This window comes from Oncorhynchus kisutch, linkage group LG26 (genome assembly GCF_002021735.2).
Source record: "Oncorhynchus kisutch isolate 150728-3 linkage group LG26, Okis_V2, whole genome shotgun sequence".
Lineage (NCBI taxonomy): Eukaryota > Metazoa > Chordata > Actinopteri > Salmoniformes > Salmonidae > Oncorhynchus > Oncorhynchus kisutch.
This window is the reverse complement of record NC_034199.2, coordinates 33,353,347-33,372,690: the sequence shown is the minus strand read 5'-3', so window position 1 is coordinate 33,372,690 and position 19,344 is coordinate 33,353,347. Positions and strand designations below refer to the sequence as shown.

General features: G+C 44.5%; 1 protein-coding gene across 1 annotated transcript in view; it reads left to right on the top strand.

Annotated features, from left to right (window-relative positions):
- LOC109870730 (receptor tyrosine-protein kinase erbB-4) overlaps window positions 1-19,344 on the top strand; it is a 532,057-nt gene that overhangs the window by 236,881 nt on the left and 275,832 nt on the right. Inside the window, 1 exon segment of the mRNA XM_031805951.1 lies at window positions 15,795-15,946. Coding sequence (XP_031661811.1) covers window positions 15,795-15,946 — 152 coding nt within the window.

Sequence of the window (19,344 nt, the reverse complement as noted above, 5' to 3'; positions counted from 1 at the left end):
AGCACCATGATACCACACCATGATATCAGTTTGCTTGCCCAATTAGCATAATTTAACAATGTGAATAGCTTTGATAACATTTCCATCCTGCGACCAGACTCTGTGAATGGTGCATGTTCAGCTTTGGGACTAGTGCTAGCTCGGTGCAGTGTCCAGGATGCCTGGAGCAGTATTTGCAGAATAGCTCAAAACATGCATATGCACACAAACACGCACAAACACACACACATGACAGCTTTGCCTGAAAGAAGCTTCACCTCAGACCAATGTTCCCTCTGATTTCTTGGGGCACTGAGCAAATTTTTAGGTCTTGTTAGTGGAAACTTGAACGTTGTGAGAATTTTGTGCAACTTCTGGCGCACGTTTACAATGAACACTGAGGCTGTAGCCTTACAGTTTTAGACAGTAGTCAATAGGCTATTGTGGCTATTCGAGTATAATGTAGGCCTACAAACAAAACCAATGGAGCAAAACCTATAACATTTTTTTACATGGAAATAGCTTTTGATTTCTATGATGTAGCCTATATGTGCTGTTTGATGCAGGCCTACATTGCATGAGACTTTTAAAAACGTTTTAACATTATGCAGGACTTGATATTAATACATTATTTTTTACTTGGTCTGTAACACCATGGGCCAACTAGGTGACTGTAAATTGCATTGAATTGTGTTGTATGATGCAAGAAACCACTTTACAAAATACAATTGATTATTATTCGGCCTACTGTACAGCGAATTAGACAACATAGGCTACCCCTCTGCCTATTGGCTTATTTGCATATTCAAGCCTGTCTCAAAATACAACACTGCCCCTTTAATTAAAAGTAAGCTTTTTACCAGACTGGCTTTTCAAAGACAGCTTGACATGTAGCCTACACGTTTTTACTCTTTTATGAAGCCGTAACTTCCCATTGCTGACCTATACTTACTGTATCTATAACGGGGCTAGTAACTCACTAACTAGCAAAGAATATCAACAAAAGCCCACACGCGTGGCTCTGATCTGATCTGTTCTGAAAAGTGCCTTCATTCGCAGGTGATTGAAAGACGCTAGTGGGCTACACCTGCCAGTAGAGTTCTACTCCTTTGCGCTCTAATAAATGTATAGACTCCATCTTGCAAAGTTAGTTTTGTTTTATTTTGTTGAATTGAAAAGGGGTTGATATAATGTTGATTCATCACAGAAAAAAACATTGATCAATATAGTGAACTCAGTGCGGTTCAATCTCTTGCATTTCTTCTGCGAGGCAGTCCTGTAGGAGGTGTGCGGTCAGCATGCGGGCAGTTTTGAGGGAACAAAGCCTCAGACATATATCTACCTGGCAGGACTTTAAAAAGTGTCTGAGATATCTCAGTACTCCATGTGGTCCGTGCTGCTAAACCATCTAAAGCTTCCCCTGTACTGCAACAGTCTAAAGCCACCCCTGGGGCTGGGATGATGGCAGCTTTTAGAAATCATACAGTATGACATAGTCCTTTATTCTGCCTCAGACATCCCTCTGTAGTGGAACTTCCACAGGTAACACACACCAGCAAGGTCATGGAGGATATGCAATAGACTAGAGTATAGACTGTAGGTACTAGTGTAATTCTTCTATGCCTCCATAGAATACATTGCAGGGTCATGTTTTGTAAATGTGTACACACTGTATTGTATATGTGCTGTGAGAGCTGGGTAAGTGTTTCAGTGAGAGCTGGATTGGTCTGTGTGTTTCAGTGAGAGCTGGATTGGTCTGTGTGTTTCAGTGAGAGCTGGATTGGTCTGTGTGTTTCAGTGAGAGCTGGATTGGTGTGTGTGTTTCAGTGAGAGCTGGGTTGGTGATGTGTATGTGTTTCAGTGAGAACTGGATTGGTGGGTGTGTTTCAGTGAGAGCTGGGTTGGTGATGTGTATGTGTTTCAGTGAGAACTGGATTGGTGTGTGTGTGTTTCAGTAAGAGCTGGGTTGGTGGTGTGTGTTTCAGTGAGAACTGGGTTGGTGTGTGTGTTTCAGTGAGAGCTGGGTTGGTGTGTGTGTGTGTGTGTGCGGTCAGACTAGCAACGGCCACAGCGTGCCTCCAGGCTAGTCAGACCGCTTGGTCAGGCAGAGGGAAGGCATCCACCTGGCCATGCTGCTGTTCCAGTTTCAACTGACCTGAGCCCTAGGACCATGCCCCAGGACTACCTGACATGATGACTCCTTGCTGTCCCCAGTCCACCTGGCCATGCTGCTGCTCCAGTTTCAACTTCCACCTGACTGTGCTGCTGCTCCAGTTTCAACTGTTCTGCCTTATTATTATTCGACCATGCTGGTCATTTATGAACATTTGACATCTTGGCCATGTTCTGTTATAATCTCCACCCGGCACAGCCAGAAGAGGACTGGCCACCCCACATAGCCTGGTTCCTCTCTAGGTTTCTTCCTAGGTATTGGCCTTTCTAGGGAGTTTTTCCTAGCCACCGTGCTTCTACACCTGCATTGCTTGCTGTTTGGGGTTTTAGGCTGGGTTTCTGTACAGCACTTTGAGATATCAGCTGATGTATGAAGGGCTATATAAATAAATTTGATTTGATTTGACTTTACCTGTCAAAACATCTGTACTCACACACACAGACATGCTACATGCTATCCCACCTCCCTGCTAATGGTTTTGCTTGCGCTTGCTTCTCATCAGACCTAGGTCAAATAAGTGAACTCCATGGGTTTCATCCTGGTTGAGATGTCGGGCATGCACATATCCTACCTGACTGTATTTGGTATTTTGGTATTTTATTAGGATCCCCATTAGATGTTGCAAAAGCAGCAGCTACTCTTCCTGGGGTCCAACACAGAACATGAAACATAATACAGAATGACATAATACAGAACATCATTAGACAAGAACAGCTCAAAGACAGAACTACATACATTTTTAAAAAGGCACACGTAGACTACATATCAATGCATACACACAAACTATCTAGGTCAAATAGGGGAGAGGCGTTGTGCCGCGAGGTGTTGCTTTCTCTGTTTCAAACCAGGTTTGCTGTTTATCAATATGAGATGAAGGAAGTTCCATGCAATAAGGGCTCTATATAATTATTTTCTTGCATTTGTTCTGGATTTGGGGACTATGAAAAGACCCCTGGTGCATGTCTGGTTTGTGTGTGTGTGTGTGTCAGAGCTGTGTGTAAGTTGACTATGCAAACAATTTGGGATTTTCAACACATTAATGTTTCTTATAAAAAGAAGAAGTGATGCAGTCAGTCTCTCCTCAACTCTTAGCCAAGAGACTGGCATGCATAGTATTTATATCAGCCCTCTGATTACAATGAAGAGCAAAACATGTCGCTCTGTTCTGGGCCAGCTGCAGCTTAACTAGGTCTTTCCTTGCAGTACTGGACCACACGACTGGACAATAACCAAGATTAGACACAATTACCTTCCTTATCACTGATCAGACCTGGGTCAAGTACATGATGTCAAACACTTAACAATCTTTACACTTGATTTAGCTTGCAGTTTGTACTTTTGGGACTATTTACTTTATCTATTACAGTGGCTCCATTTTTAACCAGGTCTGGCAAACTGACCTTCCCAATAGTCATGCAATAAGCTTAGTCTTCAATACCATCAAACATCCAATCAATCAATAAAAATACAGGCCTCAACATTCCCTAACCCCAGTTATTCCCAGTTAGCTGGAACATATATCTGGTAAGACTCCCATTCATTGTCAGTAATCCACATCCAGCTCTATGTTGATAAACTCCTGGCTAAACCACCTCTAAATTCCGGTCAGGATCAGCTCAGAGCTCTGACTTCTGACCCGTCACATTCTATACACTGCTCACAGTAAAGGCTTTACCTTTGACATGGTGTTAGCAGCACACACACACTCCCTTTATCCCGGTGTCAGCAGCACACACACACTCCCTTTAACCCGGTGTCAGTAGACAGAACACACACTCCCTTTAACCCGGTGTCAGCAGCACACACACACTCCCTTTAACCCGGTGTCAGCAGCACACACACACTCCCTTTAACCCGGTGTCAGCAGCACACACACACTCCCTTTAACCCGGTGTCAGCAGCACACACACACTCCCTATACCCCGGTGTCAGTAGCACACACACACTCCCTTTACCCCGGTGTCAGTAGCACACACACACTCCCTTTAACCCGGTGTCAGTAGCACACACACACTCCCTTTAACCCGGTGTCAGCAGCACACACACACTCCCTTTAACCCGGTGTCAGCAGCACACACACACTCCCTTTAACCCGGTGTCAGCAGCACACACACACACACTCCCTTTAACCCAGTGTCAGTAGACAGCACAGCTTGGTCAGTCAAGGATATATGGCAAAGTTAAGAGGATTGTGGGTAATGAGTTGTGTCGTGATCTCCTCTTTTTTGACCTGTGTGTGTGTGTTTGTGTATGTGTGTGTCATGATCTGTGATCTGTGACCTGTGTGTGTGTGTGTGTGCGTGTGTGTGTGTGTCATGATCGCCTCCTCTCTTCTATGACCTGGCCGGATGTGGTCTAGGCTAGGATTAGATTAGCCGCAGCGCTTGGATAAAGGACCCATAGACATGTGAGACACACACACCTCTACCCAAGGGGCCGTGCACCTTATCAGTGTGCTGTGTAGAGCTCTGACTCAGACTGGGATGCTGGGTAGAAGCATTGACCTGTATCCATGGTGACCTGAGCCCTGGCAGTGGTGATGTAGAGGGTGAGTGTGTGTGTGCAGGGTCTGGAAAGCCTGAGGGGGTGTCTACTATCAGAACACTTACTGCTGCTGTGCCCTAAATAGACCACTACCTCTTCTTTCATCCGTCTCTCTGACATCCTCCTTTCACAACCTCTCGTCCTTACACTCCTTCCTGGTCCTGCTCTCTCCACAAATTCCTTATACAGTAGCTATCTATAGGAGACACACACTCACACATGCAGTCATACAAGCATGCACACACACATGCATGCACACACTCACACACACTACTGTGGCCCTTTAGAGACTGTACTGAGAGAGAACAGACTCAACCACTCACCTGCCTGTAAATTGGCAAATATCTTCCTCTTGGCAAACATCTCTGTAAAATGCTGTTTTATATCTTCTGCCATTGTGGTGGTACACAATTTTACAGAATGCTCGCCTTAAAATGTATTCGTAAAATTGTTCTCCGGGAAATCAATCTCCTCTCTCTGGTGTCTTTCTAGTAACAGATATGTGGCTGTATACTGGTAAGAAAATAAACAGCCCATAGGACTCTGGTGAAAGTAGTGCACTGTAAAGGTAATTGGATGCCATTTGGGAAGCAGGCTTCCTCAGTGGTGTGTTCCAGCCAGGTTGTAGTTGTTTCAGTCCAGAACATATTTGTGTAATGGAACCGGGCAGCCAATCTCCAGGTGTTTTAGTGACACGGACCACATGGAGACCACCCTCCTCCTCCTCCTCTCCTCTCTCCCCGGCCAGCCAAGTATTCCCCTTCTCGTTAGCAGTGTCTGACTACTCTCAGCGGAGGTGTTACTCATTACTAAATGCTGTGTGCATGTGCACGTGTGTATTTGTGTGTGTGCTTGCCTGCTTGTGGATTTGCCAGTGTGTTTCGGTTTTAACAACACATGGTCTGAATGCTAATATATGTCAGCCTGACCATATGGAGCAGTAGACAGGTTGATTTCGAAGCTCATTGACCGCTGAGGCTATAAAGAGGACCTCCACTGGACGGACCAGTGTGTGTGTGTGTGTGTGTGTGTGTGTGTGTGTGTGTGTGTGTGTGTAGTTGACCGCTGAGGCTATGAGGCTAGGGACGGGACCTGACCTCACCAGACCGTCCTGTCATCACATTCAGTACACATCATAATATTACGGTCATCGTCATCATTGTTATTAAGCTGTTCAGCAGATGGGCAGTAATCTGGGGGTCATTACACCACTTCACCAGCCGCTGCAGCTTGTAACTCATCCTCACTGACCGATGAAGCTCATCATAGGGAACACGGGTTATAGATGAGGGAGTGTATCAGCACGGTCTGAAGAAAAATAGAACCATTTTGTACTAGTGCCTGTCTAATTCTGGACCGATGGAACTCATTGGACAGGGAGGGGACACAGGAGTCAGAAGAAGAGGGTGTTTCATCAGCACAGGCTCAAACAGGATGGGAACATTAGACAGTCAATCGTAGACTCCTAGGGCCGGTTTCTTGGACTAAAAAGCATATCCAATGGAGAATACTACTCCAAGTAGTTCTCAGTCCAGCCCCTAGACATTTGATGTACTCAGGTACAATAATATGCAACTATCTGTAAATGCAGTTCTAAAATGTCACAAAGGTGAGAGACTGTTACTAGGCCAGAGACTACTACTAGGCCAGAGACTATTACTAGGCCAGAGACCGTTAGTAGGCCAGAGACCATTACTAGGCCAGAGACTACTACTAGGCCAGAGACTACTACTAGGCCAGAGACTGTTACTAGGCCAGAGACTACTACTAGGCCAGAGACTGTTACTAGGCCAGAGACCGTTACTAGGCCAGAGACTGTTACTAGGCCAGAGACTGTTACTAGGCCAGAGACAGTTACTAGGCCAGAGACTGTTACTAGGCCAGAGACAGTTACTAGGCCAGAGACAGTTACTAGGTCAGAGACTGTTACTAGGCCAGAGACTATTACTAGGCCAGAGACAGTTTCTAGGCCAGAGACTGTTACTAAGCGAGAGACTGTTACTGGGCGAGAGACTGTTACTGGGCTAGAGCAAGTCGTAAGGGTAAAGGATAGCTGGGATACTTGTTGCCTGTCCTTTTCTGTCTAAAACCCTAGACACGTCCTCCCTATTCTCCCCATACTGAGCTATCCCACACAGACAAGTCCACCCTATTTTAATTTAACCTTTATTTTACTAGGCAAGTCAGTTAAGAACAAATTCTTATTTTCAATGACAGCCTAGGAACAGTGGGTTAACTGCCTGTTCAGGGGTAGAACGACAGATTTGTACTTTGTCAGCTCAGGGATTCGAACTTGCAAGCTTTCGGTTACTAGTCCAACACTCTAACCACTAGGCTGCCCTGCCGCATACCCTCCCCATACTGAGCTATCCCACACAGACACTAACACACACACACACCAGACACGTCCTCCCTATTCTCCCCATACTGAGCTATCCCACACAGACAAGTCCACCCTATTTTAATTTAACCTTTATTTTACTAGGCAAGTCAGTTAAGAACAAATTCTTATTTTCAATGACAGCCTAGGAACAGTGGGTTAACTGCCTGTTCAGGGGTAGAACGACAGATTTGTACTTTGTCAGCTCAGGGATTCGAACTTGCAAGCTTTCGGTTACTAGTCCAACACTCTAACCACTAGGCTGCCCTGCCGCATACCCTCCCCATACTGAGCTATCCCACACAGACACTAACACACACACACACCAGACACGTCCTCCCTATTCTCCCCATACTGAGCTATACCACACAGACACTAACACACACACACCAGACACGTCCTCCCTATTCTCCCCATACTGAGCTATCCCACACAGACACTAACACACACACCAGACACGTCCTCCCTATTCTCCCCATACTGAGCTATCCTACACAGACACCAACACACACACACACACACACACACACACACACACACACACACACACACACACACACACCAGACACGTCCTCCCTATTCTCCCCATACTGAGCTATCCCACACAGACACTAACACACACACACACACACCAGACACGTCCTCCCTATTCTCCCCATACTGAGCTATCCCACACAGACACTAACACACACACACACACACCAGACACGTCCTCCCTATACTCCCCATACTGAGCTATACCACACAGACACTAACACACACACACCAGACACGTCCTCCCTATTCTCCCCATACTGAGCTATCCCACACAGACACTAACACACACACACACACACACACACACACCAGACACGTCCTCCCTATACTCCCCATACTGAGCTATACCACACAGACACTAACACACACACACACACCAGACACGTCCTCCCTTTCTCCCCAAACTGAGCTATCCCACACAGACACTAACACACACACCAGACACGTCCTCCCTATTCTCCCCATACTGAGCTATCCTACACAGACACCAACACACACACACACACCAGACACGTCCTCCCTATTCTCCCCATACTGAGCTATCCCACACAGACACACACACACACACACACACACACCAGACACGTCCTCCCTATTCTCCCCATACTGAGCTATCCCACACAGCCACTAACACACACACACACCAGACACGTCCTCCCTATTCTCCCCATACTGAGCTATCCCACACAGACACTAACACACACACACACCAGACACGTCCTCCCTATTCTCCCCATACTGAGCTATCCTACACAGACACCAACACACACACACACCAGACACGTCCTCCCTATTCTCCCCATACTGAGCTATCCCACACAGACACTAACACACACACCAGACACGTCCTCCCTATTCTCCCCATACTGAGCTATCCCACACAGACACTAACACACACACACACACCAGACACGTCATCCCTATTCTCCCCATACTGAGCTATCCCACACACACACTAACACACACACACACCAGACACGTCCTCGCTATTCTCCCCATACTGAGCTATCCCACACACACACTAACACACACACACCAGACACATCCTCCCTATTCTCCCCATACTGAGCTATCCCACACACACACACACACACACACACACACACACACACACACACACACACACACACACACACACACACACACACACACACACACACACACACACACACACACACACACACACACACACACACCAGACACGTCCTCCCTATTCTCCCCATACTGAGCTATCCCACACACACACTAACAGACACACCCCAGACACGTCCTCCTTCTCTTCCAACTGAGCTATTGGTAATGTTTACTTCAGGAAGTGACATTTGCAACTTTATTTAATTCAGTGAGTTACTGGTTATTGGTATGACCTTTCCTAGTGTGGCTGTGAGGCCCAATAAGCCTTGTAGACTCTGACTCTCTTTCCACTATATTGATGTTCAATAAACTCACAGGCACTATTGATAAAGTCATTTTGTGCAATACTTATGGAAATGAATTGAGATAAAGGTGGAAAATATGCCAGAAGGATCATTTAGTTTAATTCCACAGAGTAAATTTTATAATATCAAATTAAATTGAAATTGATGAGAAAATGCAGCAGCAGGTCACATGGTGTTTTTTTTAACTCGGCAAGTCAGACCAAATTCTTATTTTCAATGACGGCCTAGGAACAGTGGGTTAACTGCCTGTTAAGAATGCAGAAGAATTGCAGAATGACAGATTTGTACTTTGTCAGCTCAGGGATTTGAACCTGCAACCTTTTGTTTACTAGTCCAACGTGCTAACCACTAGGCTACCCTGCCGCCCCAGTTTGTGTCATAGCCCTACTTTAAATATTTACCCGTTTCCATTTAAATGTTTTCTTACAGAAAATATTCCACAGAAAGAGGCACATAGATTCTCTGTTTGCATCCCAAATGGCACCTAATACTGTATGGGCCCTATATAGGGAATAGGATGCCATTTGGAATATACCCACTGTTTCTGGCATATTGAAGCCATTTACTTTTAGTGTTATCATTGTGACAGTGACGGATGACATGTGATACCCTGTCTGTGGTGAGCCTGCTGAAGATTGAAGGCCCATACATCCCGGTCATGATCATTCTGTAGACTGCTGAAGGGACTCTAAGGGCCCATGGATTCACATGAGACCCATCACACTGGATATAGTCTATCATCTGCTCTATTGAGAGATGTGACTGATAGAGGATGAGATGAGAGAAAGAACTGTGGAGTGAAAAAGAGGGGGGACAGGAGAGAGTGGGGAGAGAGAGGTGGAAAGAGAACATTTGAGAGAGAGAGAGGTGGAGAGATTATTCACTGTGCCACGGTGGGAGAGCAGATCAACATTACTTCTAATCTGGAAACAAAGCAGCTCTTCTCACGTCCACCGTTTTCCTTCTCTCGCCACAGGATGAAAGACACTACATGACTGCTTAAAATGTGGTGTCATGTTTTCACAAATGTTTCTATCTGTGCTTATGTTTGTAGGTTGGGTATGGTTGGACAGTTTGGGGTTAGGGTTGGACAGTTTGGGGTTAGGGTTGGACAGTTTGGGGTTAGGGTTGGACAGTTTGGGGTTAGGGTTGGACAGTTTGGGGATAGGGTTGGACAGTTTGGGGTTAGGGTTGGACAGTTTGGAGATAGGGTTGGACAGTTTGGGGATAGGGTTGGACAGTTTGGGGATAGGGTTGGACAGTTTGTAGATAGGGTTGGACAGTTTGGGGTTAGGGTTGGACAGTTTGGGGATAGGGTTGGACAGTTTGGGGATAGGGTTGGACAGTTTGGGGTTAGGGTTGGACAGTTTGGGGATAGGGTTGGACAGTTTGGAGATAGGGTTGGACAGTTTGGGGATAGGGTTGGACAGTTTGGGGGTAGGGTTGGACAGTTTGGTGATAGGGTTGGACAGTCTGGGGATAGGGTTGGACAGTTTGGGGATAGGGTTGGACAGTTTGGAGATAGGGTTGGACAATTTGGGGATAGGGTTGGACAGTTTGGGGATAGGGTTGGACAATTTGGGGATAGGGTTGGACAGTTTGGGGATAGGGTTGGACAGTTTGGGGATAGGGTTGGACAGTTTGGGGATAGGGTTGGACAGTTTGGGGGTAGGGTTGGACAGTTTGGGGATAGGGTTGGACAGTTTGGGGATAGGGTTGGACAGTTTGGGGATAGGGTTGGACAGTTTGGGGATAGGGTTGGACAGTTTGGGGATAGGGTTGGACAGTTTGGGGATAGGGTTGGACAGTTTGGGGATAGGGTTGAACAGTTTGGGGATAGGGTTGGACAGTTTGGGGGTAGGGTTGGACAGTTTGGGGATAGGGTTGGACAGTTTGGGGATAGGGTTGGACAGTTTGGGGATAGGGTTGGACAGTTTGGGGATAGGGTTGGACAGTTTGGGGATAGGGTTGGACAGTTTGGGGATAGGGTTGGACAGTTTGGGGATAGGGTTGGACAGTTTGGGGATATGGTTTGTACACTAAGTGTGAAACTAATTAGCGTGTGTCAGTGCTATTGGTGATCCACTGCAGGTGACATCACTTGGTTTCCAAACCATATTGCTGCTTTTGCAAATTCAGGACAGGAATTGGTAGGAATTATGTGGAAATAATGAAGATGTTTGTTTGAGTGGCTTTGAGTGAATGAGAAGGAAAGTGTCTTATTTATATTATTATGTGGGAAGATTGGCCCAAATATAATTATGATGTTTTGGATATTCCTGAAATGACATCCATGTTATTTGGGGAATGTATGTTTTGCATAATGTCTTTTGGGCCTATATTTTGTGGAATGCCCCTATAAGTTTTTTTTATTGAATTGAAGGTCTGTTTTTAGCATGCCAAGGGAAAGCAGACGTTTAGTTTTGCCAAAATGAAATATTTGTCTCATGAGAAAAAATATGGATCGATCAGTGTCTTCATATATTTTCTCCAGACTCTTCCTATTGAGTCTGGAGTAGATTGCATTCATTTTCATCATTTTGTTATTTGCTGTAAATCAAAGAAAGGCATCAAGTCTATTTACTCATCACAGTTTGAGTGAACATGCTCTCATCAGAAACTATTTGAATACTGTAGGTAATGAAGCACTTTGGTTGTGGAGTGATGTCTGATATTTGAGGAGTACGGTTGTAGGGTACTGATTTCTAAAGGTGCATAAACTGAACTGTTGATTAACTAAGAGAAGAGAGTGAACAGAGAGATGTAGCATTGAATTACATTGAGATTATGATGCCATTTTTTTCATATGACCATCAACAGCAATCATTTGTTTGAATCATTAAACCACAATATTGCATCCTTAGATGTTATGGGGAAAAAACTGGCTCATGTAAATTGTTTAACATTTTATTGCACATATAAGCTACTGTCACCTTTATTCCAACAAGCAAACACTCACACACTGACACCTGTAATGAACACAATGGGAAACAGAGAGCTGGTTTCAAGCGCAGGGTGCAGCAGGTGTTTATTTGGTGAAGGACCTCAGGAGGAGGCAGGTAGCTGGGTCCAGGAGCAGGCAGAAGGTCATACACAGGGGGTCCAAAAAGGCAACAGTACAGGCAGGGAAAAGGCTAATAACGTAATCCGGGAGATCAGGCAATAAGGTGATAACAGGAAATCCAACAGGCTAAAGTACAGGCAGGGAAAAGGCTAATAACGTAATCCGGGAGATCAGGCAATAAGGTGATAACAGGAAATCCAACAGGCTAAAATACAGGCAGGGAAAAGGCAAAAGGTATCATTAGTGAGGCAGTCAAAAACGATCATACACGGGAGGAGTAAATTACAGGAAAACCAGCGCTCCAAAACAAACAATACCTCACAATGATGGGGTGTAAAGAACTGAACTAAATAGTGTGTGATAATGACATACAGGTGTGTGAACAGGTGATCAGAATTCAGGTGATTGGGATCTGGAGAGTGAGCTACGTTCAGGGGATCTATGTGTTTGAGAGTGTGAGCTGGAAAGTGAGCTGGAAGGTGAGCTGTTTTCAGGGGATCTATGTGTTTGAGAGTGTGAGCTGGGAAGTGGGCTGGAAGGTGAGCTGTGTTCAGGGGATCTATGTATTTGAGAGAGTGAGTTGGAAACAGACATTACAAAACCAAGATATGCATTTATTTTTTACCTCCGGCTTCAAATCCTGCTATTAATTAAGTATAGAAATCCCATGTTGCGATTCATTGCCATAATCCGTCATTTCTGGAATGGAAATCCTGGAGAAAAAAAATGTAATCAAATCGACAACAATGAGGAGGACAAGGGGGGAATAAAGTAATAGAAATGAAGACATTGTGCCTCAGTGACATGTCTCTGCATTCCTCTGAATGCAAACCCACGCTTTAGGGGAAAAACTCCTTTGTACCACAGTATGTGCCAGCCATGCTTCACAGTAAGAGAGACTGGGAGAAAGAAAGAAAATAAAGATGATTTAAAGATTATTTCAAAATATGATTTATTATTAAATATGATTTAGTTCTGCCTGTAATGTAGCCTTAATCTCAAATCAAATCCCCATACACAAATCCCATTGTTCTGCTTTTGTCCTTCTCTTCACATTGTCTTTCATAGCATGGTTCCAGCAACTATAGTGGAACCGTAAACAGGCTGGAGCAGTATAGCTCGGCATGGCTTGGTTCAGCTCAGCTAATTAGTGTGAAAAGGGTTTGCAGTCTGCCAGCAATCCAGCCTTGGTCCACTTGAACATCCAGCCAGGTTGGTACAGGTGGCTTTTCTGTGGTTCAGTGGACAGTCAACACAATGCAGTGGTCACATGGAGGTGTTGGCTTCTACTACAGTAACTGTATGATGTCATTACAGATCACTGATAACTCAGTCATTACCACTCTGCAGAGTGTAATGTACAGCAACAGTTTGAGTTGACCGTACTCAAATCATTTAGTTGGATTGGATCCGCAATGGAATAAGAACAATCTAATGTCATTGAAGCGATGTGTGTGTGTCTTATCGGGTAGTCAGGGAGCTTATTGAAGCATATGGAGGTTTCGTCTTCAGTGGCTGATGATAAACTGTCCTTTTCACTGGGAAACTGTGCTTGCATCTCAAATGGCACCCTATTCCCTACATGGTGCACTGCTTTTTACTAAAGTCCTATTGGCCCTTGTCAAAAGTAGTGCACTGTAGGGCATAGTGTATAATTTTGAACACACCCTGCACATCCCACAATACCCCTTTAATCTCTTCATGGTGCCCTCAGGGCATAATAACTGTTTATTACCTGGAAACCCCATTTACCCCCCCCCCACCTCCCACCGTCCACCTCCCTCCCTCCCTCCTCCAGCCTTTCTGTATGCTCATGCTAACCGTTATTGAAAACACCCAGGCTCATCACATCACACCTGACCTGCATGCTATTTCTTCTTGATAACTGCTCCCCACTCGCTTTGGGTATGTCCCAAATGGCATCCTAATTCTTATGTAGTGCACTACTTTTGATCAAAGACCAATGGGGAATAGGGTGCCATTTGGGATATATAATTTCACTCTCCTGTTAGATCTGTATGCTCCCTCGGTCTCCTGTAATCTAATATCATGTTAGGAGGAATTGTTTGAACAAAATCTCATTTGTCTTTATAGCCTGATGTTGCCTTCAAGCAGATTTTTCTGTTCCTCATCCATCCATTTTCTGAAGGGTAATGGAGGGAATAAATAGGAAATAGAATGAAAGTTGGGCTTGGAGAACTACTAACACAAAAAAGGGGGATATGAGTTTAGTTTAGGAAGGAGTAGAAGATGCCTTCCTTCTATTGCTCTGAGGGAAGAAAGTGTGAGGCAGAGAGAGACAGACAGAGAGAGAAAAGGAACACGGTTTTCAGAATGGTATGTAAAATGGAGGTAAGATTTTTGAGGGGAGCTGTCTTGGAGGAGACAGGCGTTTGTGTTTAAAGAAGACAGGTGTGTCTGTTTTCCTGTGCTGTTGGGTGGTACTTCATGGGTGACTGTGTGCCAACACTGTGGGAGGATTCTGTCACCCCTATCAAGGCGATGGCTCCCCTTGTCAACTGTGAAGTGGCTGGAAACAGCCCACATTGTCAACATGGTTGGGATTTACTGGTCATGTGGAAGAAGGCAGTGTATCTGACAGCATCCCAAATGGTACCCCATTGCCTATAGTGCACTACCTTGAACCAGAGCCCATAAGGCGCCCTGAAAAGTAGTGCACTACATAGGGAATACAGTGCCATTTGGGACTCTCATTTTTGTCAATCTCTCTCTATATAGCGGGGTAGAGAGCCATGTGAATATATTATTGATGTTAAATATAGCAAACGTTTACGTAACAAACCTTTTACGCCGCTCTGAATGCAATGATCATTACTCTGCTTGTTTTTAAATGACCTTGAGTACTGGACAAGCTTGTTGTGATTCTTGTTATTGCGTGACAGGGAAGGTCAGTATTAGATGTTTGCTTAGAATCACTGCCTATACTGATGGACGAAGCACCACTCAAGCCCACTTTGTGTGTGTGTGTGCGTGCGTTCGTGCTCGTGTGTGTACGCCTGTGCACATTTTATTTGTAAGTCTGTGTGCTTTGTTTTGATTTAATTTATATTTCGGTGTGTTTTGGGCTATCCTGTCAGCAGCAGCAGCTGACAGGGCAGATGTCTCCTGTCATAGTGGGGGTAAAAGGTGTTCGATGGGTGGAAAAGACAGGCTTTAATTACGCAGCAGGAGTCTACTCAGTAGCTTGGCCACACGCTAACAGGGACTCATCTGGTCCTCTGCCCACTCACTCACTCACTCACTCACTGTTTATTTCACTCACTCACTCACTCACTCACTTACTCACTCTTCAGGAGTCCTACCAGGCTGGGCCCACCAACCACAGAGCATCTGTATCTCACAGCTCACTAGCCAAGGACTGACATGTAGTGTAAAGCCAAGATCTTTGTCACCGTATGTGATGTGCCAAATGATGATGTGTAGTGATGAGTGTAGCCAAATGCTAATAAAACACCAGATTCTAGATGTAGAAAATGTCTGTGTTCTCATTGGCATCACAGACCATAAACATGTTGGTGGAACTAATAAATGCACTGACTTCCTTTTATCTTTATTTCTTGACAGAGTAAAGTCTTATTTCAATGTTTTGGATGGATCACGATCATCACTTACTCTGTAAAACATGTATATCTAATATACCTCCCCCTCTCTCTGCAGTATGCGCGGGCACAGAGAACAAGCTGAGTACTCTGTCGGACCTGGAGCAGCAGTACCGCACCTTGAGAAAGTACTACGAGAACTGTGAGGTTGTCATGGGTAACCTGGAGATCACCAGCATCGACCGCTCCAGAGACCTCTCCTTCCTCAGGGTAAGACCTGACACTACAATCCCTTCTTAGAATGACTTCTAGAATCACACATAGGAAATGTTCTGGAATCACACATAGGAAGTGTTCTGGAATCACACCTGGAAGTGTTTTGGAGTCACCTAGTTGAACATATCAGTGTCTGTTCAATCAACTTTGCAACCAGCTATTGTCCATTCAATCTTGTTGGTCAGATATTGTTTTACTCCTAGGTCCTCTCTTACCAATCAGCTAGGCTGTCTGTGATAATCAGACCCTCATCCTCTGCAGCTCTGATCTCTAAGTACCAAAACCTGATTGTCTCCATGTTCTCTTCTGCTTGGTGGGAGACATCATGAAATTATGATGACCTGATTAATTATCTCTGATTCAACACAATCCATATCGTATTTGATTAGAGATGTTTCAGAGATGTAGAATGAATCATAATTAAATGGTTGGGATTAGTTGGGATTGGATTGGTGGAGAGGGAGGTGGAGTGCTTGTAGGTTAGATGAGGGACCAGTGGTGTAATCACTTACTTGACCCAACACACACACACAGGCGCACACACATCATTCAGTGTGTTCAACTGGCTATAGATGATCTCTCCTGGCCCTACCTCTCAAGCACATCTCCCACATCACCACCGGTTAGCACGTTCTCAACTTATCTACACTGAAAAAAATGCAGCTCCTTAAATGGTTCTTCCTCAGCTCTTAAAGTTCCTAGGAGAACTCTTTCCCCATAAAGAAACTTAAGTTAAGAGTGGGTTTCTTGACATTGTACTATGGTTCTTCAGAATTCTTGAATGTTCTTGAAACGTGTCCTTTTAATAGCACCCTGCAAATTGGCCAGTGTTAACTAGTCTTGATTTTTCAGTGGAACATTTACAGATTTACAGCACTGAGATGCAGTGTCTTAGACTGCTGCGCCACTCGGGAGCCCAAATGGCATAAATATTTTGAAACTATTCCAATCTGTTACTTGCACTTATCGCACCAGTTACATAAATTGTTGTTCCAGTTTAGATGTTTAAGGTAGTCTCATATCTAAATCTTCCCAACTCTGTCAGTCATTCTGAATGCAGATTGCAGCTGAATTAAAATAAAAAATGTTGGATATGTGCTGTGTGCTGCTGACTGCATGATTGTGTGTGTTGTAATGGGGTGGTTTGGCTGGGTGGTTGTCTGAACCCCCAAGCACTTTATGAGGTGGTGCTTTAACCTAGTAGAAGGAAACACAATCTCCTGTAAGACCAGAGGCCACAGAGGACTTTGTATCAATGTACTTAACATTGATTACCTGATCGATATTTAGAGGTAGAGACACCTCATCAAGTTTACCGGGTCTATGTGTTACGATTCAGAAATAAATATAACACCCATAGACAAAATCACTTTGATGAATTGCTTGAATCCTTTTTTAATCTGAGTGTTAGTTTGTTTTAAAACTAATTATTTGACTGTGTAAGTCAGCATTGTTTATATTTGGGCCCAGTAATTATGTTATGATCTACTGTTAGGTATCAAAACCGAGTCAGCTTTTCTTTATTACTAAAAGTGAGCCATTCATATCAACTTTTGTTGAAACATTCTTCCTGTTCTGTAAAAGTCATGCAGCTGTGTAGTCTCTAGAATACAACAATGCACAACATAGGCAGTTGTACATAACAAAACAAAACTGAGGCATTTATGCCCTTCTGTGTTCCCCAAAACAAACAATGTCGACAAATATATCTCCTTACCCCCCGCGGCAAAAAACAAAACGCCATAGTGTGGCGTGCTGTGGAGGGAAGCAGTCCAGTGTTTCCATTGGCCCCCTGCAGAGGAAATAGGACCATGGGACACTGTGAGGGGTTGCGGGTAAGAGAGGAAGCAGAAAGTGATGCTGAAGGGAGTATGACTATTGTTAAACTCTGCTGAAATCTACAATCCTACTCCGAATAATCAGCTTTTATTTTGTTGCAGCTTGCTGTTATAGAACTCATAAGGGAATGAACATAGAGCCAGGTGGTGATGGGGTTTAGGTCCTTGGTTACAAGCGCTTGCTAGTACAAACTGCTACTTCCTTACCTGAACATATAACAGGAGGCTGGTTGCTGCTCGTTTACAAAATGGTCCCATGTGGCTCTGTGCACATGCCAGGACCTCCAGAATCTTAAGGCTTCACAATTAACGAGGGTTAATTGGACATGCTAATTGGGAACACAGGGTGCCAAGCAACAAGGGAGCAGGGAGGAGGGCAAGGTGCTGTGTATTTTGGGGTTTTTAAGCATATTATTCTTTTAAAACACATTAATAATATGGCGTCCCTCGGGCAGAGGAGGGGGAGGAAAAGTTCACCGAGGGGGAGAGGAGTAAAGCGAAACCTAGCTAGAAGCTTCTTTCCTTTCTGTCTGGCTGTCTAGTGGTCTGGGTGGTGTGGCTGGCTGGCTGGCAATGTCCTGGGTGATTGAAAGTGATGCTTATGCTTTGCCACCTTTTTAAAATAGCAAGAGATGAATGGTCACATCCCAAACTAACAGCTTTAGCAGTAAATAGTCCATCTTCTAAACTGCCTCCATACTGCTGATGAATCGAGACCCAGCTATAAGATTAATAACTGGAATTCTTCCCCAAGATCGTCTTTTTTCTGTGTCTATTTTTTCTTCTGTGTATTGAATCTGACTTATTTGTGAATGTGTGTTTCTCGCACACAAATGCAAGCTTGCAGCACATGCATTTCATTTCCACATGATGGTTCACAGATAGGTAACACTTAGCCCTCTTACTTTCTATTTTCCCTTCGTTCAGTTGTGTGCGTATGAGATGAGGTAGTCCAGTCACCTGAGAAGGCCTTCACCATTCCCTGACCCTGATGTCACTGTCCCCTTGTAACCACTACAACTCTGCCACATTATGTTTCCTGTCCATCTACAAGAGTAGCTTGCTTGAGTCACTACCATAACATGTTGTAATCCTCATAATAAGACATTATGAAGGCTCATACATGCGTATAACAATAATAATAATGATGAATTATACCTGCATGCTTTACACAATTGCCTATGAATGAATCTATAGACAGACCTCCTTCCAGCACAAAGCCCTCTTACTCCTCCAGCCTATCAGTCCCCTGCCGGTCAAATAGTGGCTTCCTGCCTTGTGTATCTAGTGTTAAATGGAGTGAAAAGAAGTGCACTACTTTTGACCAAAGATCTATGGACACTGTTCAAAACTAGTGCTCTATAAAAGGAATAGGCCACTATTTGGGATGCAGCCCCATAGTGTTAATTATACCAATATCATTTACAAATGGAAAATGGAAATATTCCCATTATGTTTCACATCATTAGCTTGAAGATTAGACACTGGGAGAGACGGGCGGGCAGGCAGAGGTGGGGGGGTGGGGTCAGACAAGAAATAGGATGTAGTAGAGGT